General features: G+C 41.3%; 1 protein-coding gene across 1 annotated transcript in view; it reads right to left on the bottom strand.

Annotated features, from left to right (window-relative positions):
- The window catches only part of LOC149312055 (small subunit processome component 20 homolog), an 81,780-nt gene that overhangs the window by 8,691 nt on the left and 55,477 nt on the right, over nucleotides 1-17,612 (bottom strand). The window contains exons 40-54 of the mRNA XM_089523854.1: nucleotides 17,373-17,452; nucleotides 15,749-16,056; nucleotides 14,947-15,086; nucleotides 14,623-14,779; nucleotides 13,547-13,648; nucleotides 12,791-12,958; nucleotides 10,575-10,741; nucleotides 9,240-9,381; nucleotides 8,459-8,575; nucleotides 7,126-7,296; nucleotides 5,038-5,166; nucleotides 4,744-4,854; nucleotides 4,084-4,163; nucleotides 2,646-2,715; nucleotides 174-356 (exon numbers count right to left, since the gene is read on the bottom strand). Coding sequence (XP_089379980.1) covers nucleotides 174-356; nucleotides 2,646-2,715; nucleotides 4,084-4,163; nucleotides 4,744-4,854; nucleotides 5,038-5,166; nucleotides 7,126-7,296; nucleotides 8,459-8,575; nucleotides 9,240-9,381; nucleotides 10,575-10,741; nucleotides 12,791-12,958; nucleotides 13,547-13,648; nucleotides 14,623-14,779; nucleotides 14,947-15,086; nucleotides 15,749-16,056; nucleotides 17,373-17,452 — 2,125 coding nt within the window. The remainder of the gene's footprint in view (nucleotides 1-173; nucleotides 357-2,645; nucleotides 2,716-4,083; nucleotides 4,164-4,743; nucleotides 4,855-5,037; nucleotides 5,167-7,125; nucleotides 7,297-8,458; nucleotides 8,576-9,239; nucleotides 9,382-10,574; nucleotides 10,742-12,790; nucleotides 12,959-13,546; nucleotides 13,649-14,622; nucleotides 14,780-14,946; nucleotides 15,087-15,748; nucleotides 16,057-17,372; nucleotides 17,453-17,612) is intronic.

Genomic DNA, 17,612 nt, shown 5'->3' on the forward strand with positions numbered 1-17,612 from the left:
TCTTGCAGTGCTTAGAAAAGTTACTTCTGTGAGCCAGAATCTAGTTGCTAATCCTAACTAGAGCAGACCCACTGAATCAACCATTTAATGGTAAAACCTTACATAATTCCTTAACATTCTGTCCCTCTTTTATTCCGCTCACATTGTCTAAGACAACCCTGACTCACGCGTACCTTTTCACTCTTGAACCACGAAGTAAGCAGCAAAAACATCACATCTCGGTTTGCAGGGTTAATCTTTGTAAGGAGACTTTTGGTTGCCAGTACTGCCATCTTCTTGCATTTTGAAGAGTCATCATTTACTATCATCATACACAGAGGGACAAAGAATAGGCCACAAAACTCATGCAATAAACCCTGAAGAAATAAAGAAGGAATCATATAAGTTGCCAGGAAGGTATTTTTTTCCTCCAACAATCTGGGTACTCATTTTAGTGACCTCGGAAGGATGCAAGCCTGAGTCAAGCTTGAGCCCTTTCGCTGGTATTGAACTCGCAACCTTATGGTTTTGAGTGAATGGCTGCAGTACAGGCATTTAACCACTGTGCCACCTTCAACTGACAGGTCAAGTTATTTCACTGAGGGGAGGGAGAAATAACTTGGGGGAAAATTTTGGGTGCATCTACATGGCAATTTCAGAGCAGCAGAAATATATATCACATGTACAATGTACACTGTAAAATTAAAAGTCAGTGTAGTGCAGTGATCAGAGTATCAAAGTAGGATTGGGGAGTCTAGGTTCAAATTCCCATTCATCCATGATAACCCACTAATGCTAAAGCTAAATCTTAGACAAATGTTTCAATTTAATAAGCTAACAAGGAGCTAATAAATATGCACTCTTAACCTTGTGATGTCTCTACTTTCTTTTGCACATCATGATTGAAGACTTCCTGGGTTAATTAATGACAGTTTCTCATTAAATCCAGATCAGGAAACTGTCGTTACCAGAATCAGTAGCACCCAGAACCTCACCAGATTTTAAACTATGGTTTCAGATCTTGGTTTATTCACCTCCTGATACTCAGTTTTCCAGTTTGGATGTAACAGGAAACTGTAGTTAATTATCCCAATAGCACTTTAATCAAGCCAGAGCAAGAAGTCAGAAGTCAAGAGCACACTGGCACAAGGTTTGTACATATCTTGGGTTAATAATGCATGATAGCAAGTCCAGCCACAGTCTACCTCACAGGATCACTGTAAGGATTAAATCAGGGGTCGGCAACCTCCGGCCCGCGGAGGCCTGGCGACCGGCCCCTGGCTGCTGTTGCCGCTGCCACCGCCGCCGCCGCAGCCACCCGTCGCGGCTTTTCGCCGCTCTGGGCGCCGCCATTTTGGGCGGCAAAATGGCAGCTAGGTCGCGCAAGAGTTCGCCGCCATTTTGGGCAAAAAAATGGCAGCGCCCATAGCCCCAGAGGCCGCTATGGGCGCCGCCATTTTTTCGCCCAAAATGGCGGGGGAGGTCGCGCGAGACTTCACCACCATTTTGCCGCCCAAAATGGCGGCGCCCAGAGCGGCGAAAAGCCGTGACGGGTGGCTGCCGCAGCAGCAGCAGCAGGCCTCTAGGAGGCCCGCTGCCGTCGCTGGGCCCCTCTAGGAGGGCTCCGGCGGTGGCAGCGGGCCCCTGGGAAGCCCGTTGCCTTCGCTGGGGCCTCCAAGAGGGCTCTGACGGTGGCAGCGGGCCCCTGGGAGGCCATTTGCCGTCGCTGGGGCCCTCCAGGAGGGCTCCTGCGATGGCAGCAGGCCTCCCAGAGGCCCGTTGCCTTCGCTGGGGTCCTCCAGGAGGGCTGTGGCAGTGGGCCTCTGGGAGGCCTGTTGCCTTCGCTGGGGCCCTCCAGGAGGGCTCCGGCGGCGTCAGAGGGCCCCTGGGAGGCCAGTTGCCATCGCTGGGGCCCTCCAGGAGGGCTCCGACGGCGGCAGCGGGCCCCTCGGAGGACAGTTGCCATCGCTGGGGCCCTTCAGGAGGGTTCCTGCGGCGGCGGTGGGCCTCTGGCGTCAGGGGCTGGCAAAGACGGGGAGGCCTCCAGCGCTGGAAGTCCCCGCCGGCTCTTTCCCGGCCTCTGACAGGGCCTGGGGCCCCGTCAGGGGCCGGCAAAGAGGAGGTGGCCTGGCCCCCGGGGGCAGAAGCTCCGCCCCCAGGGGTGGGAACTCTGCCCCGGGGTGGAAGCTCCGCCCCCGGAGGGTGGAGGCTCCACCCCTGGCACGCGGCCCCACCCCCGGGGGGTGGAAGCTCCACCTCCCCCGCTTCGGCCCCCCAGTTGTCTGAGGGACAGCAACCCGGCCCCTGGCTCAAAAAGGTTGCCTACCCCTGGATTAAATTATGGGTGGCAGATATGTTACACTGAGCTTTCTGAAGGAAAAGCAAAATACAAATACACTAATAGATAAAAATAAACTCCAACTCATACAACCTTATGCTTGGCCTCAAGTCAGTCACAATATACTGCTAAGCTATAACGCAGAACATGTTTAGAAAGCTTTACAGCAAGTGTATATAAACAGCTCCTGAGAGCTTGCTTATAGCTAGTTACCATGCATACTTTCCTTTAGGTTCAGCAGACAGTCTTGTGCAGCCTTAGGGAAATAAATTCTATTGACTAAATTCTAGGATTCAAGTTGCAAATGGCAAGAATACTAGGTTTTTACCTGAGGGAACATTTCAAAGAGGTAAGCAATCATTTCCAAAGCAGACTCTCTTCCAGTCTCATATTCATAACTATCAGAAAATAAATGACAGTAGAGCACTGTTAGGACCTCCAACAACTGCCAGAAATATAGACATATATAATAACACAATCCTATACATACATTCTCAGAAAAAAATGCATAATCTCCAATTTTGCACAATCTTCAGAATTACAGGTTCCATTGTGAAAATGTAATTTGGGGATTTCAAATATTAAGGAATGGCAAAGGGTGATTATTGGTGTTGTGTGCCTTCGAGTAGTTTCCGGCTTATGGCAACCCTAAAGCAACCCCATCATGAGGGTTTCTTGGCAAGATTTGTTCAGAGGAGGTTTGCCATTGCCTTCCCCTGAGGATCACAGAATGTGACTTGCTCAAGGTGACCCAGTGGGATTTATGGCTCAACTGGGAATTGAATTCTGATTTCCAGAGTCAAAGTCCAAAACTCAAACTACTGTGCCACACTGGCTCTAAATATGTGTGCATATATATTCATAGTATATCATGTTTTTGCCAACTTCTGGCCTTGAAGGATGTTCTTGTGTCTTTAATAGCTACATGGAAAGAGGTTTAATATATGCTGCTTCCCCTCATCATAGCATTGGATATGGCATGCAATCCTGCATACAATGATTGGCACAGCACTTGTTTTGGAATCAAGTTCAAAAAGCCTTCCATTTTCTTCTCTTCAGCCAATAAATAGCTGGGAGAATAAGGGAAGTATTGACTCTAACTAGAACTATTCATGGTGGACAGAGTCAAGCATTGTGAGGAAGTCTTTGCAAAGTTAAGGGGGGACCAATGGCTCAGTCACAAGAACACATACTGGGCATGCAGAAGGTTCCTGGATCAATCTGAGGTTTCTCCAGTTAAAGAAGCAATGAGTGAGAAATACAATTAGTTTGCATGTTTCCTAAAACTAAATACGCAGCGGAACACATTAGGTCTCAAAATTTATACTTTTCCAATGTCAACAATGTAGTTTATCAAACAAAAAAAAAGCCCTTCAAAATGTATACATCTGTGAATATTTGCATTTGCAAAATGCCTAGAGAAATACTTTGTTCAAAGAAAAGTATATGCTGAAAGGTACACATACAAAAATCATTTATTTAAATCATACATGTAAAACAGAAATATAGTATGATCTTTTATATAGGGAGATATCATGATCATTGGTTCATAGACAAGAAAAACTGCAACACACAAAAATTAATTCAAAACCAATAAGGAAAAAAATTATGTGTTCAATTGTTTTGAAGACAACCTTGAGGTTTTATTTTGAACTCTTGGTCCCTATTTCTACAAAAATTATGTGGTCTGAAAAATGTCCCCCTCAAACCAGATGGGGAAAATAATCTTGTGTCTTTTAGATAAACAAATACCTCCTGGTACTTACTTGAGCTGGGCAAAGATGTACTCAAGGTTGCCTTTCAGCTTTTTACCAAGTGGGTAATCAAGAACATATTTAAGGTAAATCTGCAGGAGAAAGCAAACAATCATCTATTAAAACCCAACAGACCTAAATAAGTTTCACAGAGTACAAAGGGCCAAAAAACAGCTCTTTCCTCTGGACAGCTGTTACTAGATGACAGCAATGTAGCAGAGAAGAAAGACACCTTTATTAATTAATCTCATCGATTTAAAAGAAATTAATTAGACATAACAACCTGCAGAGTACCTTAAATGGTTTCTGTAACAAATGGCAATGAAGCATGACAAACAAGGCACTGTATAAGATAATTATTTGGGGTGTATTTATGCTGGTGGCAGCTTAACCATGAGTCTTTACACACATACTAATTATGTGTGTAAAATCTCACAAAGTTATAGCACTACAGTTTCAAAGGGAGGGATATTTAGAATTGTTCACCAGAGAGGTCTAATGCTTAATTAGACTAGAAACTCAAGGATTCCACAGGATGCAGCCATGGCAGTTCAAGTGGAATCACAGCGCTATAATTGTACAGTATGAAATGATCATATGATTGATAAATGGAAACCGAAAGCTGATGAAACACTTGTAGTAATAATGTGACAAGAATTTTTTCCTACAAACCTGTCTGCACTGGATTCGAACCTGCTCACTTTGACCAGTGATGGCAAAATTTGCAACCTTCTGCATAACACTTTCAATTTCTGGAACTAGCAGTTTTCTGGATAATATAGCCTTTGGAAAGAAGGAAAGAAAGAAAGAAAGAAAGAAAGAAAGAAAGAAAGAAAGAAAGAAAGACATCTAAGCTTTCTTTTGACACAATAAATAAAACATATGCACTTTTAAATATTTTGTACAAAAATGAGAAGCTTAATTTCAAAGAAATGACCCTTAAAAGGTTGTTCATAATGGTGTTACCTTTAAGAGGCCAAAGGCAGTAGCTTGTCGTAATGAGTCGTAGAGATCCTCTTCAGCATAACCAAGCAACACTTGTAGCTGTTTGTCTGTTATGTGACTCTTTGTATTCCTTACAAGAAGAGATACGCACTGGAAATTAAAACGTTGAGTTATATACATGAATGTTATGGAATGTTCTACAAGACCCAGAATGAACAATCTGTATTTTGTGTTTTTCTTTTCATCCCATCCTTTAGCCCAGCAATTCAAAACGACGGGGATTAGCGCACAGCTAAATAAAGCGACCTACTGCTCCTGAATTCATGCCAAATTCAGGCTGTCACCTGGTGTTATCGCATAGCTTTTGTCCCTGAAACCACCATCCAGGTACAGCCCAGTTCCAATAGTGGTATCTGAATTTGCTTCAGCGGCCATTTTTCATAGTTGGGAGCTTTCCGACTTTGAAAAATGACCCTCAAAGCAAGTTCAAGGACCAGCATTGGAGCTGGGCTGTAACAGGATGACAGTTTTAGGGACAAAAGCCATGCAATAATACCAGGGGACAGCCTGAATTTGGCTTGAATTCGGGAGCGGTAAGAAGCTTTATTTTGCTGTGCGATAAACTACAAACTTAGGTGTGTTACAGACCGCCATAAGGGATGTCCTTAGGGCGTCCCATTTTGAAAAAGGGGTGTCTCTTCCAGTCGCCCCTTACTCTATCACGGACAGAGTCCGTAACAAATGGTGGCGGCCGTTCCACACGGCCGCTGCCATTTTGACATAACGGACGCTCTGCGTCCGCACGTCGTGGCCCGGAAGTGACACCGCGAGTGCGCACTTTGGCACTTGCAGCGTCTCTTCCGGATTGCCGGAATGAGCGCAATTTTCACGCTCCTTCTTTGCAGCGTGGAGGAGTCGCGCAGTTTGGCTGTTGCAACTCCTCTGCGCTGCAACCGGCAGCGGCCCAAGACCACCCCTTTTGGGCGGTCTGTAACGGGCCTTACTAGCAAATAAACCCAATTTTGCACAAAAACTGTAAAGAAGGCTCTGCTTGAGAAGTGTTCTCTGGATTCTTGGAAAGCCATTTTCTCTAATGGCCCCAGCCTTTGGCACAAAGAGAATCTATTGCCAAGGAAGTCTATTTTATCCCATCCACATAGACTCAGGGTTAGGTATCTGTGAAATAAAAAGTTTTGTGATCTTTTTTTTTTTTTACAATGCTGAACTGCTTCAGTTTTAATCATTTGTTTTAAGGTGGCATTATGTAATTTACTATTAACCATTTCTGGTCTTCTGAAATCAATAATCTATTAAGTATTTGTATTTTAAAAAAATACCCTGTATTTACGGATGTGGGTCAAGTTTTTGCATGCAGCCTTATTTTGCTACCAAAGAAAAGTGTAAATATTTATGGAGGGTGACTGTTTAACCTAAAGGATCTGCACAACACTGGGTGGATCAAGGAGTTACAGAGTATGAATCGTTTCCATCCACTCTCTTTAGTATACAAATTAAGCAGCTAGGTAATTCCAAACTTGGAAGACTGGCACCGATGGTTTATAGAAGATTACCACATTAAGATCAGACACAGGCAAATTACAGCAACCCCCCCCCCCCCCCCCGCACTTTCCAGGCTCTCTGAACTGCCCTTTTTCTGGCCTAAAGAAGGGTGAAATGTTTCTTCTGGAAGCAACAAGAAGTAACAATTTTCTTTTAAAATAGTTTGCAGGGGTCCCTTAGACTGCTATAACTGTTGTTGTTTTTAACTTTTTGACTTCTGGCCATTTCTTGTTTAGTTTTGTTTTATTTGGGAGGCAGGTATGTCACCACTGGATGGTTGAATGGTCACAGGGGAAGAAAGCTGAACCCTAGACCTTCTGATTTTGCCCAGCTCTATAGTCAACAAATGCTGACAGCTATTCCTGAGGCCACTGCCTGAGTGGGTCAACAAAAAGTGTCCAGCTAATGGAGTTCTTCAAGACAATTAACTAACAGCTAGAAATCCAAAGCAGAAAGAAGACAGAAACTCTTTTTATGCTTCTTATAACGTAGACATCCAGACCAAGGTAAAGCACTTCACAAGATCATCACTACACTGTTAAGACGTACTTTGAAACAATTGACCACCAAATGAAAGTTCTGGCCTTTAGCTGCTCCTGGCTTGGCAAAGTCCTTCAGCAAAATGAAAAGCTGCTTGGTTAGCTGTTCTATATTCTTATCCACTGCAGGCAGAGGAAACTTTAGAACCCATAGGAGAGACTGAAGAGCACCAGTGATCACCTGGGAATGAAACAACAAAGATTACCTATGCAGGTAATGGGGATATTTGATAGCACCTAGCAATCCCTTTTCCCATATCATGTGGAATTCTCAAAGTCTTTGCTTTTGAATCTCAAATTACTAGCTATCTGTGTTAACACATGAAAGCCAAATGCATGTAGACCACACAGCAATTTGGCACTGAATTTGTGTAACAAGATGCATATAAATCGAAGTCATGCTGTCTGACTTCACATTTCTAATTTTTCTGACTCCCAAGTATCCATGGCAGTGCACCGTGAATGGTGTGCATGCATTTAAGGGGCCTTTTCACACTACACAATTAAAGTTCAATGAATCAACTTTAGCTGTCATGGTTCCAACCGGTGCAATCTTGGAATCTGCAGTTTAGGCAAATCCGAAAAATTTCTAAATTGTCTACATGGGTGGCTGAGATAGTGACACTTTTCTTTTCTGATGGGTCAATATACATAAAGTTTGTTTCATGCCCAAAATTATTAAAAATGTTATGAATAAAATTACCTTAGTCTATGTGTAAAAGATGTATATGAAACATAAAAGAATTGCATGTTTAGACTTAGATCCCATCCACAAGATTTATGTATATGCAAATATTCCAGAATACAAAAAAAGTCAAAATCCAAAATACCTCTGACCTCAAGCATTTTGGATACATATATATTTTGTACATATATATTTTGAAGTAAATTAGTCTACAAAGGCTTTAATAAAAATACACATATTGGCTTGGCACCAGAAAAGTTCCAGTGCTGGAACCAGTCAGGATTCTGACATGAGTGATTTTCCACAATCAGGGAGCTACAAGTGAGACATTCTTCTCCCATTTCATACTGCTCTTACTCACAGAGAAATCAACTGTGAAATTTGAAATCCCATTTGATTTAAGTGGCCCTACATGATTCTGGATGGGTTGCAACACCCTTTACAGAACATTTGGAAAGTGTTTCGAAACATATATTTGCTATAAACATGCAAAAAACCCAAACTCAGATGGCTAATTATTTATTCTTGTTAGAAGCAGTTTGTATATGCTAAATGGATATTTTCCCCATTTCTTTCTTTTAAAAAAAATCTTGTTCAGGATAAACACTGGATCTGTCTGTGTTGCAAAAGAGGTACTGTACTTTATTCATAACCATACCTTGACATCAGTGGACTGAAGACAGTTGATAAGCAGCTGTACAAATGGATCCAACATTTCTAAAGTGTGCTCATCTGAAGAATTTATTTTGGATCTCTTCAAGCTCATGTGCAGAAGCTGTAGTATCAAACAAGTGCTAGGCATTAAATGCACATTAAAAAGTAATCATGGCCTGTGAAACCAAGGGCAATTTCAGGGTGTAACAGCAAAAGGCTACACATGTTCTTTATTTCTCATAATATGATAACCAATTTCAATGACAACTGTGCAATACAGCATGGACATTAAGAAATGAGAGCTATGTATGACCAAAGCTTAGAGACCTCACATAAATGGCTGTAGAAAAACATACTCCCTGTACCCAACAACTTCAACTGTGCTCTGTCCAATTATTCTTCTCAGCTTACCTCAAAGAAGCTTCCTAAAATTCCAATGGCAGAAATGAGTTATAAAGCAACAGATTGCTATTCTGGCTGCATTCTGAGAGAAGATCAAACGCTGTTATAGTACTAGAAGAACACACATACACACACACACACACCCTGCAACACTCTGATCATTTAGCATCTGTATTAACAGTGAGCATCCAAACTGGGCAAACCATCATTACAGGAATATACTGCCTGAACAAATCCACTGTTCCTTCCTGTCCATTTCCCCTGATCAGTCGACCACAGCAAATTTATACAGCTGGGGGAGGGAGGGGAGATATTCCTCTATGGAAGCAAATAGAGAAACTGTATTTAATTTTTGAAGTACAAGTGTATGGAGTACTCCTTACCCGTAGTCCTGTCTCAACCAAGACATGTCTGTTTGTCTTGCTGCTCACAGGTGCCTTTTGTCCTCCACGAACTGGGGTTGGTGGAAGCAAGAGGCAGCTCTCTGGTTGCAAACGAGGATCTGGAGGAGCCGGAGCTTTAGCTCTGGAAAGAGTTTGAAAGGTAAAATAAGAATGAGAATTAAGGCCTCAATAGACAGTTCTTTTGAACCAAATACAGATACAATACAGTATCCATCTGCTCTTCTGAGGAGGTGGAGCACAAAGAACCTTGTCTGAGGCAACAGACTGTCTCATCTGCCACTACCTCAGGAAGTTAGATCTTCCCAACTATCTATGGCTGCTGAGGCAGAAACTGCCATTATTGCTAAGGCCAAATACCTTGTTCTGAGTGCCTTGAAAATGAAGCACTAGGCAGGTTCTCCTTAAAGGCTCTCTAGAAAGCTGTGCCACTTTTCTGCTGCAGCAATCATTGTAGGAAAGCAGCTGGGATTCCAAAGCCTTGCTTTGATGGTTGTCAAGCTTCTCAGCTTGGCAGATATGGCAAGGAAGTGGTTAGTACAGCTGGTAGGTCTTCAGAGTGAATCACTGAATGACCACATCAGAGTGCACTGCTGGAATGACTGCCACGCCAAGAAAAAACAACCAAGTGCAGCTTTTCAGAGGCAGAAGATCCACTGTCTCACATTCTGATAATCCTCAGAGCAAGGCACTGTGGGTAAGGTAATCATGCCCAGGTGGGTACCTACCCACAATGCCTTACTCTCAGAGCACCTCTGAGTGAGGTCTTGCACTCCAGTACTACCAGCACGGCAAAAAAGAAAATAAAACAATTTTTATTTGAAAATACAAATACTGGATCAGGTAATTCTGCACTAGTTCTGACCCGGGAAAGGACTGGGGGGGGGGGGGGGGACAAAAATCCAATTAGGTGTGTCAAAGAATGACGTCAAATCACTGACATCAAAATAATCACTGTGGTTTTAATGCAACTACTCTGGATTAAATAGTTTACAAATGAGTATCTTTATGATTAAGGAACAACCTTGAGCTGTAGTGGCACGGTGGGCACTCTTTTCTATGAAGAGAAACTGGGCAAATCCAGACATAACACTAAGAATGAAATGCCAATTTTGAGTAATCCCAGTTTTACTGGAAACAACAGCAGTACAAACATGAAATGAGGGGAAATCCAGGGTTGAAAAATGTGTAACTTGTTTGCTTATCATCAGTTTATGCTGGCAGACAAATGAGCCCTGCTTATTTCTGTGTCTGTGAATTTCTAAATGCTGCCTTCCAAAGACAAAAAAGGTAAAGAAAAACATTCTATAAACATACCTTGACTTTTCTGTCAACAGTGGTAGATTTTCATTAATTAAGCCATGGCTGAGCAAAAGAATGGATTCTGCAGTCATTTCTGTGTTCATTATCAATCCAGACACAATGCGGCGTAAAGTTTCATGTACCTTTCGAGACATCTTTAAGCTTGTGGTATTCTCTAAAATCTACAAGTAAGCATTTAAAAAATCACCCTAGAACTGACATCCTTGTACAAGGTGAGTCTCAGTTATCCAAAACTTTCAAATTTTAAATAATCCAAAATCCAAAATTGTCCACTTGAGTGGCTGAGACACCTTTGCTTTTCTGATGGTTCAGTGTTCAGGAACTTTGTTTCATTCACAAAATTATTTAAAATATTAGGTATAAAATTACCGGAACTTTGTTTCATTCACAAAATTATTTAAAATATTAGGTATAAAATTACCTCCAGGCAATGTGTACTAGGTGTATATGCAACATAAATGAATTTCATGTTTAGACGTTGGTTCAATCTCCAAGATATCTCATTATGTATATGCAAATTTTCCAAAATCCAAAAAAATTAATCCAAACTCCAAAACACTTCTAGTCCCAAGCATTTCAGATAAGGTAGACTCAACCTAAATGCCATTGCTCTTTGTACAATATGCTGCTGCTATTAGAAATGGTTTCCCCCATCCCTTTTATTCTTGGCTGCTCTAATGCATGCTGAAAAGATACAATGTTATGCTTCCCTTCGTCCCTCAAACACGTCTGAGTCTGTATTAGGAGGACCCCATAAATGTGCCACAGCCTTTCTCCCTCTGTTGTTCTTCTCATTTTATGTATTAATCTAATAGGAAAATCATTCTTGTAACTCAGTTCATCATGCTGTTTCCAAAAATCTTTGCATTTTCATTTGTAGAGGCAACTGGCACTTCACATGCAGATCATCCCAAGGATGGCCAATAAGTGACTAAAATACCCTCCACATGCTGTGCAATTGCTTTCAATCTGGAACATTATTGCCATAGTCAGCTTCAATTGGGCTCATTCGAAGGAAAGATGTTAAAATCAGGGAACTAAGGGAGCAGGTGCAACTCAGATAATTAAAAATGTTTTATTTGCAAAATATCTATCTTGGTGGTTCTTTCATTTCCTGACTTCTTTTTCAGCAAATAAATTTTGTGGGGCAGGCTTAAAGTTATAAATGGCGGGGGGGGGGGGGGGGGGAACAGCAGCTAATTTTATTAGCCACAGGCTGAATATACACAAGGAGTGGTGAGAACTGCTTGGCTCTGGAGAGAGACATTTTAGGAGTAGGACATACCAGTTAATCAAGATCAGGATGGGGAAAGAAGCAACATGTTGCCTCAATCCTTCTCCAAAGACCTCCTAGCCCCAGAAAATTGGCCAAAAACATACTGTGGAAGTGTTATTGGACTTGATTTCCTTTAACTTCAAGATGGCATTTTCATTCAATTGACTTTCTACTTACAATATGTTAGTGTGGCATAGCTTGGGGTGTGTGTCAAAAACTGGCACCACCCGATCTAGATCCTATAGCCGTGGTACCCAAAGTGGTGAGCCCTGGACAGATGCCAGTCTACAGTTAGTTTCCAGGAAAAAAAGATGGTATTATAGCCACAATGCGCACAAATATAGCACTGTTCCCTGGAATATTGGTGGGGGGAATGTTGGTCCTCCACATCAGACAGCTTAAGAATCATTGTCCTAGAGTATAAAATCAATATAGGAGCAAAACAGAATGGCAACACAGCTCCCTTGCAATCTCTTCCTCCTCATCCAAAACCTGGGGAGATGCTGCCATAGGAAAGAACAGTGTATGTGTTTGTGCGTGTTGTGTGCCTTCAAGTCATTTCTCACTTATGGCAACCCTAAGGCGAACCTATAATGGTGTTTTCTTGGAAAGATTTGTTTACAGGGGGTTTGTCAGTGCCTTCCTTAAGGCTAAATACATGTGGCTTGCCCAACATCATTCAGTAGGTTTCATGACTAAGCAAAATTCGAACCCTGTCCTCCAGAATCATGAATAGTACCAAGTACCATTAGCAACATACAATGCTATTGTACATTTCTTAATTGCTATAGAGGTAAAGCAGAGATGGCTTCTATGCTGCTGAGGAAATGTCCAAAGATCCCTTGGAAAGTACTTTATGCTCATCAGAAGAAACAAATTCCCTTATGTATAACACTCTACGTAATTCCTCTAAGAATTAATTATATCATCTTACCTCTTTTAATGGAAGAATAAGTTTAGTTACTTGGTCTTTCCCCACATACTTGGCAAGGATCTCATAAGAATCATAACTCTTGCTTCTGCGGGCCTCCATGACTTTGGATACTATACCCTTCACTTCCTTCTCCTCAGCAACTTCCCCAAACAGTTCATGGTTGAAAATCTTTTCAGAAGATATAAAAGAAACATGGACAAGACAATAAGAAACTGTAGACTGGAGGTACATTTTAGATATAATTTCCAGGGGGTGATCATCTTACACTGCAGAAGCAAAATACAAAGACTCTTCTGGCACCTTAACTATGAACAAATTTATTACAGTTCATGCTTTCTATGGACAGATGTGACTTTTGTTTTAGACATAATAGCCCAATTACAACATTTTAATCTAAACCACTTCTCAATGAAGCAATGAAAGTTCCCATAAATGTGCAGTTAATCAAAAGAGAAGGAAAACTGCTTGTGAATAAGCCTGTGCAGTGACCTTTTGGAAAGGAGAGCCACCAAACAATCCAAAAGCAAAGCCCCTGTGTAAGCAGTACATCACAACCTGAGATTGGAGAATCCTGAGACTTTGGAAGATGAAGAATGGAAAAAGCTTCTGCTGGCTCCTGCCTTCAGCTCCTTCACATGCCTCTAGTATTCCATCATCAATCACCCACCCTCTCCCCACGCAGGTGTTAAAGAAGCAGAAATCCATTTGTATCTGGCAATTTATCCCCTGCAGCAATTTCTCTGAAGGAGGACTTACTTCAGTCAGCAGTTCTACACAAGAATCCAAGTCACCAGCTTTAAGTTGATTGCTGGCAAGGCTCTTGAGCAAGAGGTGGACAGTGAAAGTCAACACATGGACCTACAGGTGCAGAGAAAAATAGCAAGTTGTTTTTATGTTGTTAAGCACAAGAGTAATTGCTGAAAGGATGCCACAGACACATGAATGAAAAGGTTTATCAGATTGCTGTCTTGTTTTCAGTCATTTTGATTGCTATTGTTGTGTGCTTTCAAGCTGTTTCTGATTTTCTAGGCCTGAGAGTGTGAGACTTGACCAAGGGCACCCAGTAGATTTCCACAGCTGAACAGGAAACTGAACACTGATCTCCAGAGTTTTAGTCCTATACTCAAATCACTCCACCATGCTAGCTCATAGTTTTTGTACCATTACTTATTAAATCAATATCCTGCATAATGCAACCCTTTCTAGTCTGAGGTTAGGCACAGCCATTAAGCTAATTCTGCTGCCAACAACTCATACATTGCACAGCCAGTGAATGCAGCCTGCTACTGGGTGAAAAAATTACAGAGTAAGGCATTAACCCAACTGTGGCATTAGAAAGCTGAACAAGGTACTCCAAACTACACACAGGAAATGCCATTAGAAAAATACAAATCAGATTGGCAAGATGGGACAAATAAGCAATGTAAATAAATTTGAACCCTTAGAGTGCATTAAACTTGCTCATGTCTTGGCTAGTGAGGAAACAAAGGCTCTGGATCACTGAGATACAAGCTACAATTTCTTATTTATTCGCTTGAAATGCTGACATCCTGCTTTATATCCCAAAGAGGTTCTCAAGGTTGCTTCTAAAAGACTTGCATTACATAATCACATTAAGCTTATTAGCAGGAAGAGAAGTAAACATGGTATCCAGATGGTGCCAGACGGGCAGCATTCTCTATTCTTATCTTTTCTTAGTGTTATCCTTTGGCAAGCAACTACTATGTAGAGGCAAAGGAAGAGCCAAGGAGCCGAACTCTCATTCACTCCATAAACAATTCCTTCTTTTATCTAATCAAAAGCAGCAAGGAGGAAGAAAACTAGGAACTAGCCTGGTAACCATGAACAAGGGTTGACTTCATCTCTTTTAAGACATATTGCAGGTATCGGGCCCCCAAAACCTCCATTATTTTCATCAAGGTGTTGCGTGCAATGTCCCGGATTTCCTGAGCTCTGTTCCTCAGAAGAGAACAGACTTTCAGAAGAATGCTGGAAGCAAAGAGAGAGAAAAATGTAACTAAAAGAAATGAAACTGAGGAAAACTGAGCAGAAACTTAGATCGTAAATACTGCTTATCAAAACCACTCCAGCAATGGTTCTACACTATTTTTAAAAACTACTTATCTCCAAAAGATTTATACTAGCCAGGACTGTACCTTGGCAAGTTTTCTTCCATGACATCTTGTCGAAGAGATTGCATTAGTCTGACCATTGCAAAGGCTAGTGGCACCCGAGCCACCTCTTCATCATTCACAACTTTGGATTTCACAAGTTTGTGTTCTTCATCTCTTTTGACCTGCAACACATGGAGACAAATGTCAATCACTTCTCAGCTCTTCTTAACATCACTCCAACATCTAGGCCCAGATGTGAATGCAACACAAGAACTAGTGCCTTGTAGAGACCTGGGTTCAAGCCTCTACCCGGCCATAAAAATTACTGATTTAGCCTAAACTTTAGCCTCACAAAAGATGCTCCAAGCATAAAATGAGAGTAAGGAATTGCCATTTAAACTACCCTGATCTCCTTGTAGGAAAGGAACAGCAACAGTGTAATAAATATATATGTATTAGATAGGTGATGTTAGAACATCTGAGACAAAGCATGAGCATAGATTAACCTGAACATTTTTATCAATTGTTTCAATTTATGCAGGAGCATTAGGAAATGGAATAAACATCTCCATAATGAAGTTCAATCAACAAAAAATATTGCATATTTTCATAAACATGCTTGATACCAAAGACCATGAATGAAAATCATTCTTCCCATGAAAACAGCAGAGAGCTTGACCCAGATGAAAATACATCTCACATCAGAGTCCCAACCTGGAATCGCCCATGCCCATACCTGCCATTTATATTTTAACTAATTGTGTGAATGGCATATAATGTAAGTTGGTCCCCAGGTGTATTTTCATATCTTAAGAAAAAAAAGTCAGAATTATTATAAATGTACCTTTGCAATGAGACATCTGTGCAATTTAGGCAAGATATTGTTAGTTACAGTTTCCTGAATATGTATGATCAGACATTCCAATTCATCTTTATTCTTGGGTAGAAAGGAAACTACTTTTGTAGCTTTCTGGGATTCTTCAGCTTCTTCATTAGCAGGCTGCTCAGGGTCTTTCTGTTCATTGGCAACAGAGTCCTTCTGTTCACTGGCAGCCTCAGAAAGATCCTTCCTAGACTCTGGACCTTCTTCTCCATCACTAAGTTCTATTTCCATGGCTTCATTCTCTGCTTCAGGCTCAACATCCATGGTTTCTGCATTGGCATGACAAAATGTGAAGAAACTCTATTGGTGTATGCTGGGGATGGACAACTAGGGCTAACCAGATGCTGTTGAAAGACAACTCCTGTTCTTTCTTTCCACTGAGTATGTGGCTGGGGCAGCTGGAGTTGCATTTCAACAGTAGCTGGAGGGCTACGATTGCCCATATGTGGCATATTCCAATCAAGATCCTTTAAACAAATAAGACAGACCAAGTAAAACCTGAAATGAAATCCTGCAATGTGGAGTTTTGTTGAAGATTCTAAACAGTCATGCCTTCTTACAGGATACTCCAAACCATCCCAACCGCAGGTTAGCATTCTGATTCGGAATTAGTGACTTTATATGGCCCAAAAGATATTCATGATTATGTTCAGAATCACAAAAGATGCTGGAGGCAAATCTGAAGATTGTGTGCCTGTTAGTGATCTCATGGTCTAGCCTTAATACCTTACAGGCTACGACATTAAATAGATAATAATTCAGGAATTCATTTGAAGAATCAAAGAAAAACACACAAACAATGGTCTAAATGTGAAGTCAAAAGCTTTCGTGGCCAGCATCCATAGTATTTTATGTTGGTTTTTCGGGCTATGTGGCCATGTTCTAGAAGAGTTTCTTCCTGATGTTTCGCCACATGACCACATAGTCGGAAAAAAACACAAAAAACAATGGCCTAAACCCTATTGTTAGTACTAACTAGATTAGCCCTACTGAATTAATTTAATTTACCTATGTGTCGACTCACCATTCAACAATTGATTCAATGGATCTACTTTATTTAGGACTAACCAACAGGATTCCAGCTAATCAGACCTTGTATTGCATGTAAGCTGTACCTATTTCTATTATTTTTCTATAATTATGACACACAAACAAACCACACTGGGTTAGTCATGTAGTAGGAAAAAGGGAGTTTGTAACAGCCTAAGGACTACCAATATTTACAATGAAATGAAGTCATGCAGAGATTTTATTATATTAAGCTGTTACTGTTGTTGTTGTTGTGTGCCTTCAAGTTGTTTCTGACTTATGGCAATCCTAAGGTGAACCTATCATGGGTTTTTCTTGGCACAATTTGTTCAGAGGAGGTTGCCATTGCCTTCCCTAAGGCTGAGAGCATGTGACTTGCCCAAGGTCACCCAGTGGGTTTCATGGCTGAGCTGGGAATCGAACCCTGGTCTCCAGAATTGTTGTCCAACATTTGAACCACTATGCCATACTGGCTCTCATTAAACTATATACAAGTATAAATAATAAACAAACAGATGGAAGTCCACTCTTTTGGATGTGGGAAGTAGATGTTTACCTTCCTTTTGGATCACATCAAGCAGCTTTTCAAGAGTTTCATGGTCAAAATGGAAAGCTTCCAGCACAGTAACTAGCACACTGTCAAAGAGATTAGGCAATGAAAAAAATCAGGATTAAAAGGTTTTATTAAAGGAAAGAAACAAACAAAAAATCATACTTGATCTTGGCTACAGCTGACAATTACTGCAGTCACATGCTTTAAGTTAAATAAGTGTGTAGGTTGTAAATACATGCTGCA

This window comes from Sceloporus occidentalis, unplaced genomic scaffold (assembly GCF_023333645.1).
Source record: "Sceloporus occidentalis isolate IW3139 unplaced genomic scaffold, rSceOcc1.0.p SCAF_5, whole genome shotgun sequence".
In the NCBI taxonomy this organism is placed as follows: domain Eukaryota; kingdom Metazoa; phylum Chordata; class Lepidosauria; order Squamata; family Phrynosomatidae; genus Sceloporus; species Sceloporus occidentalis.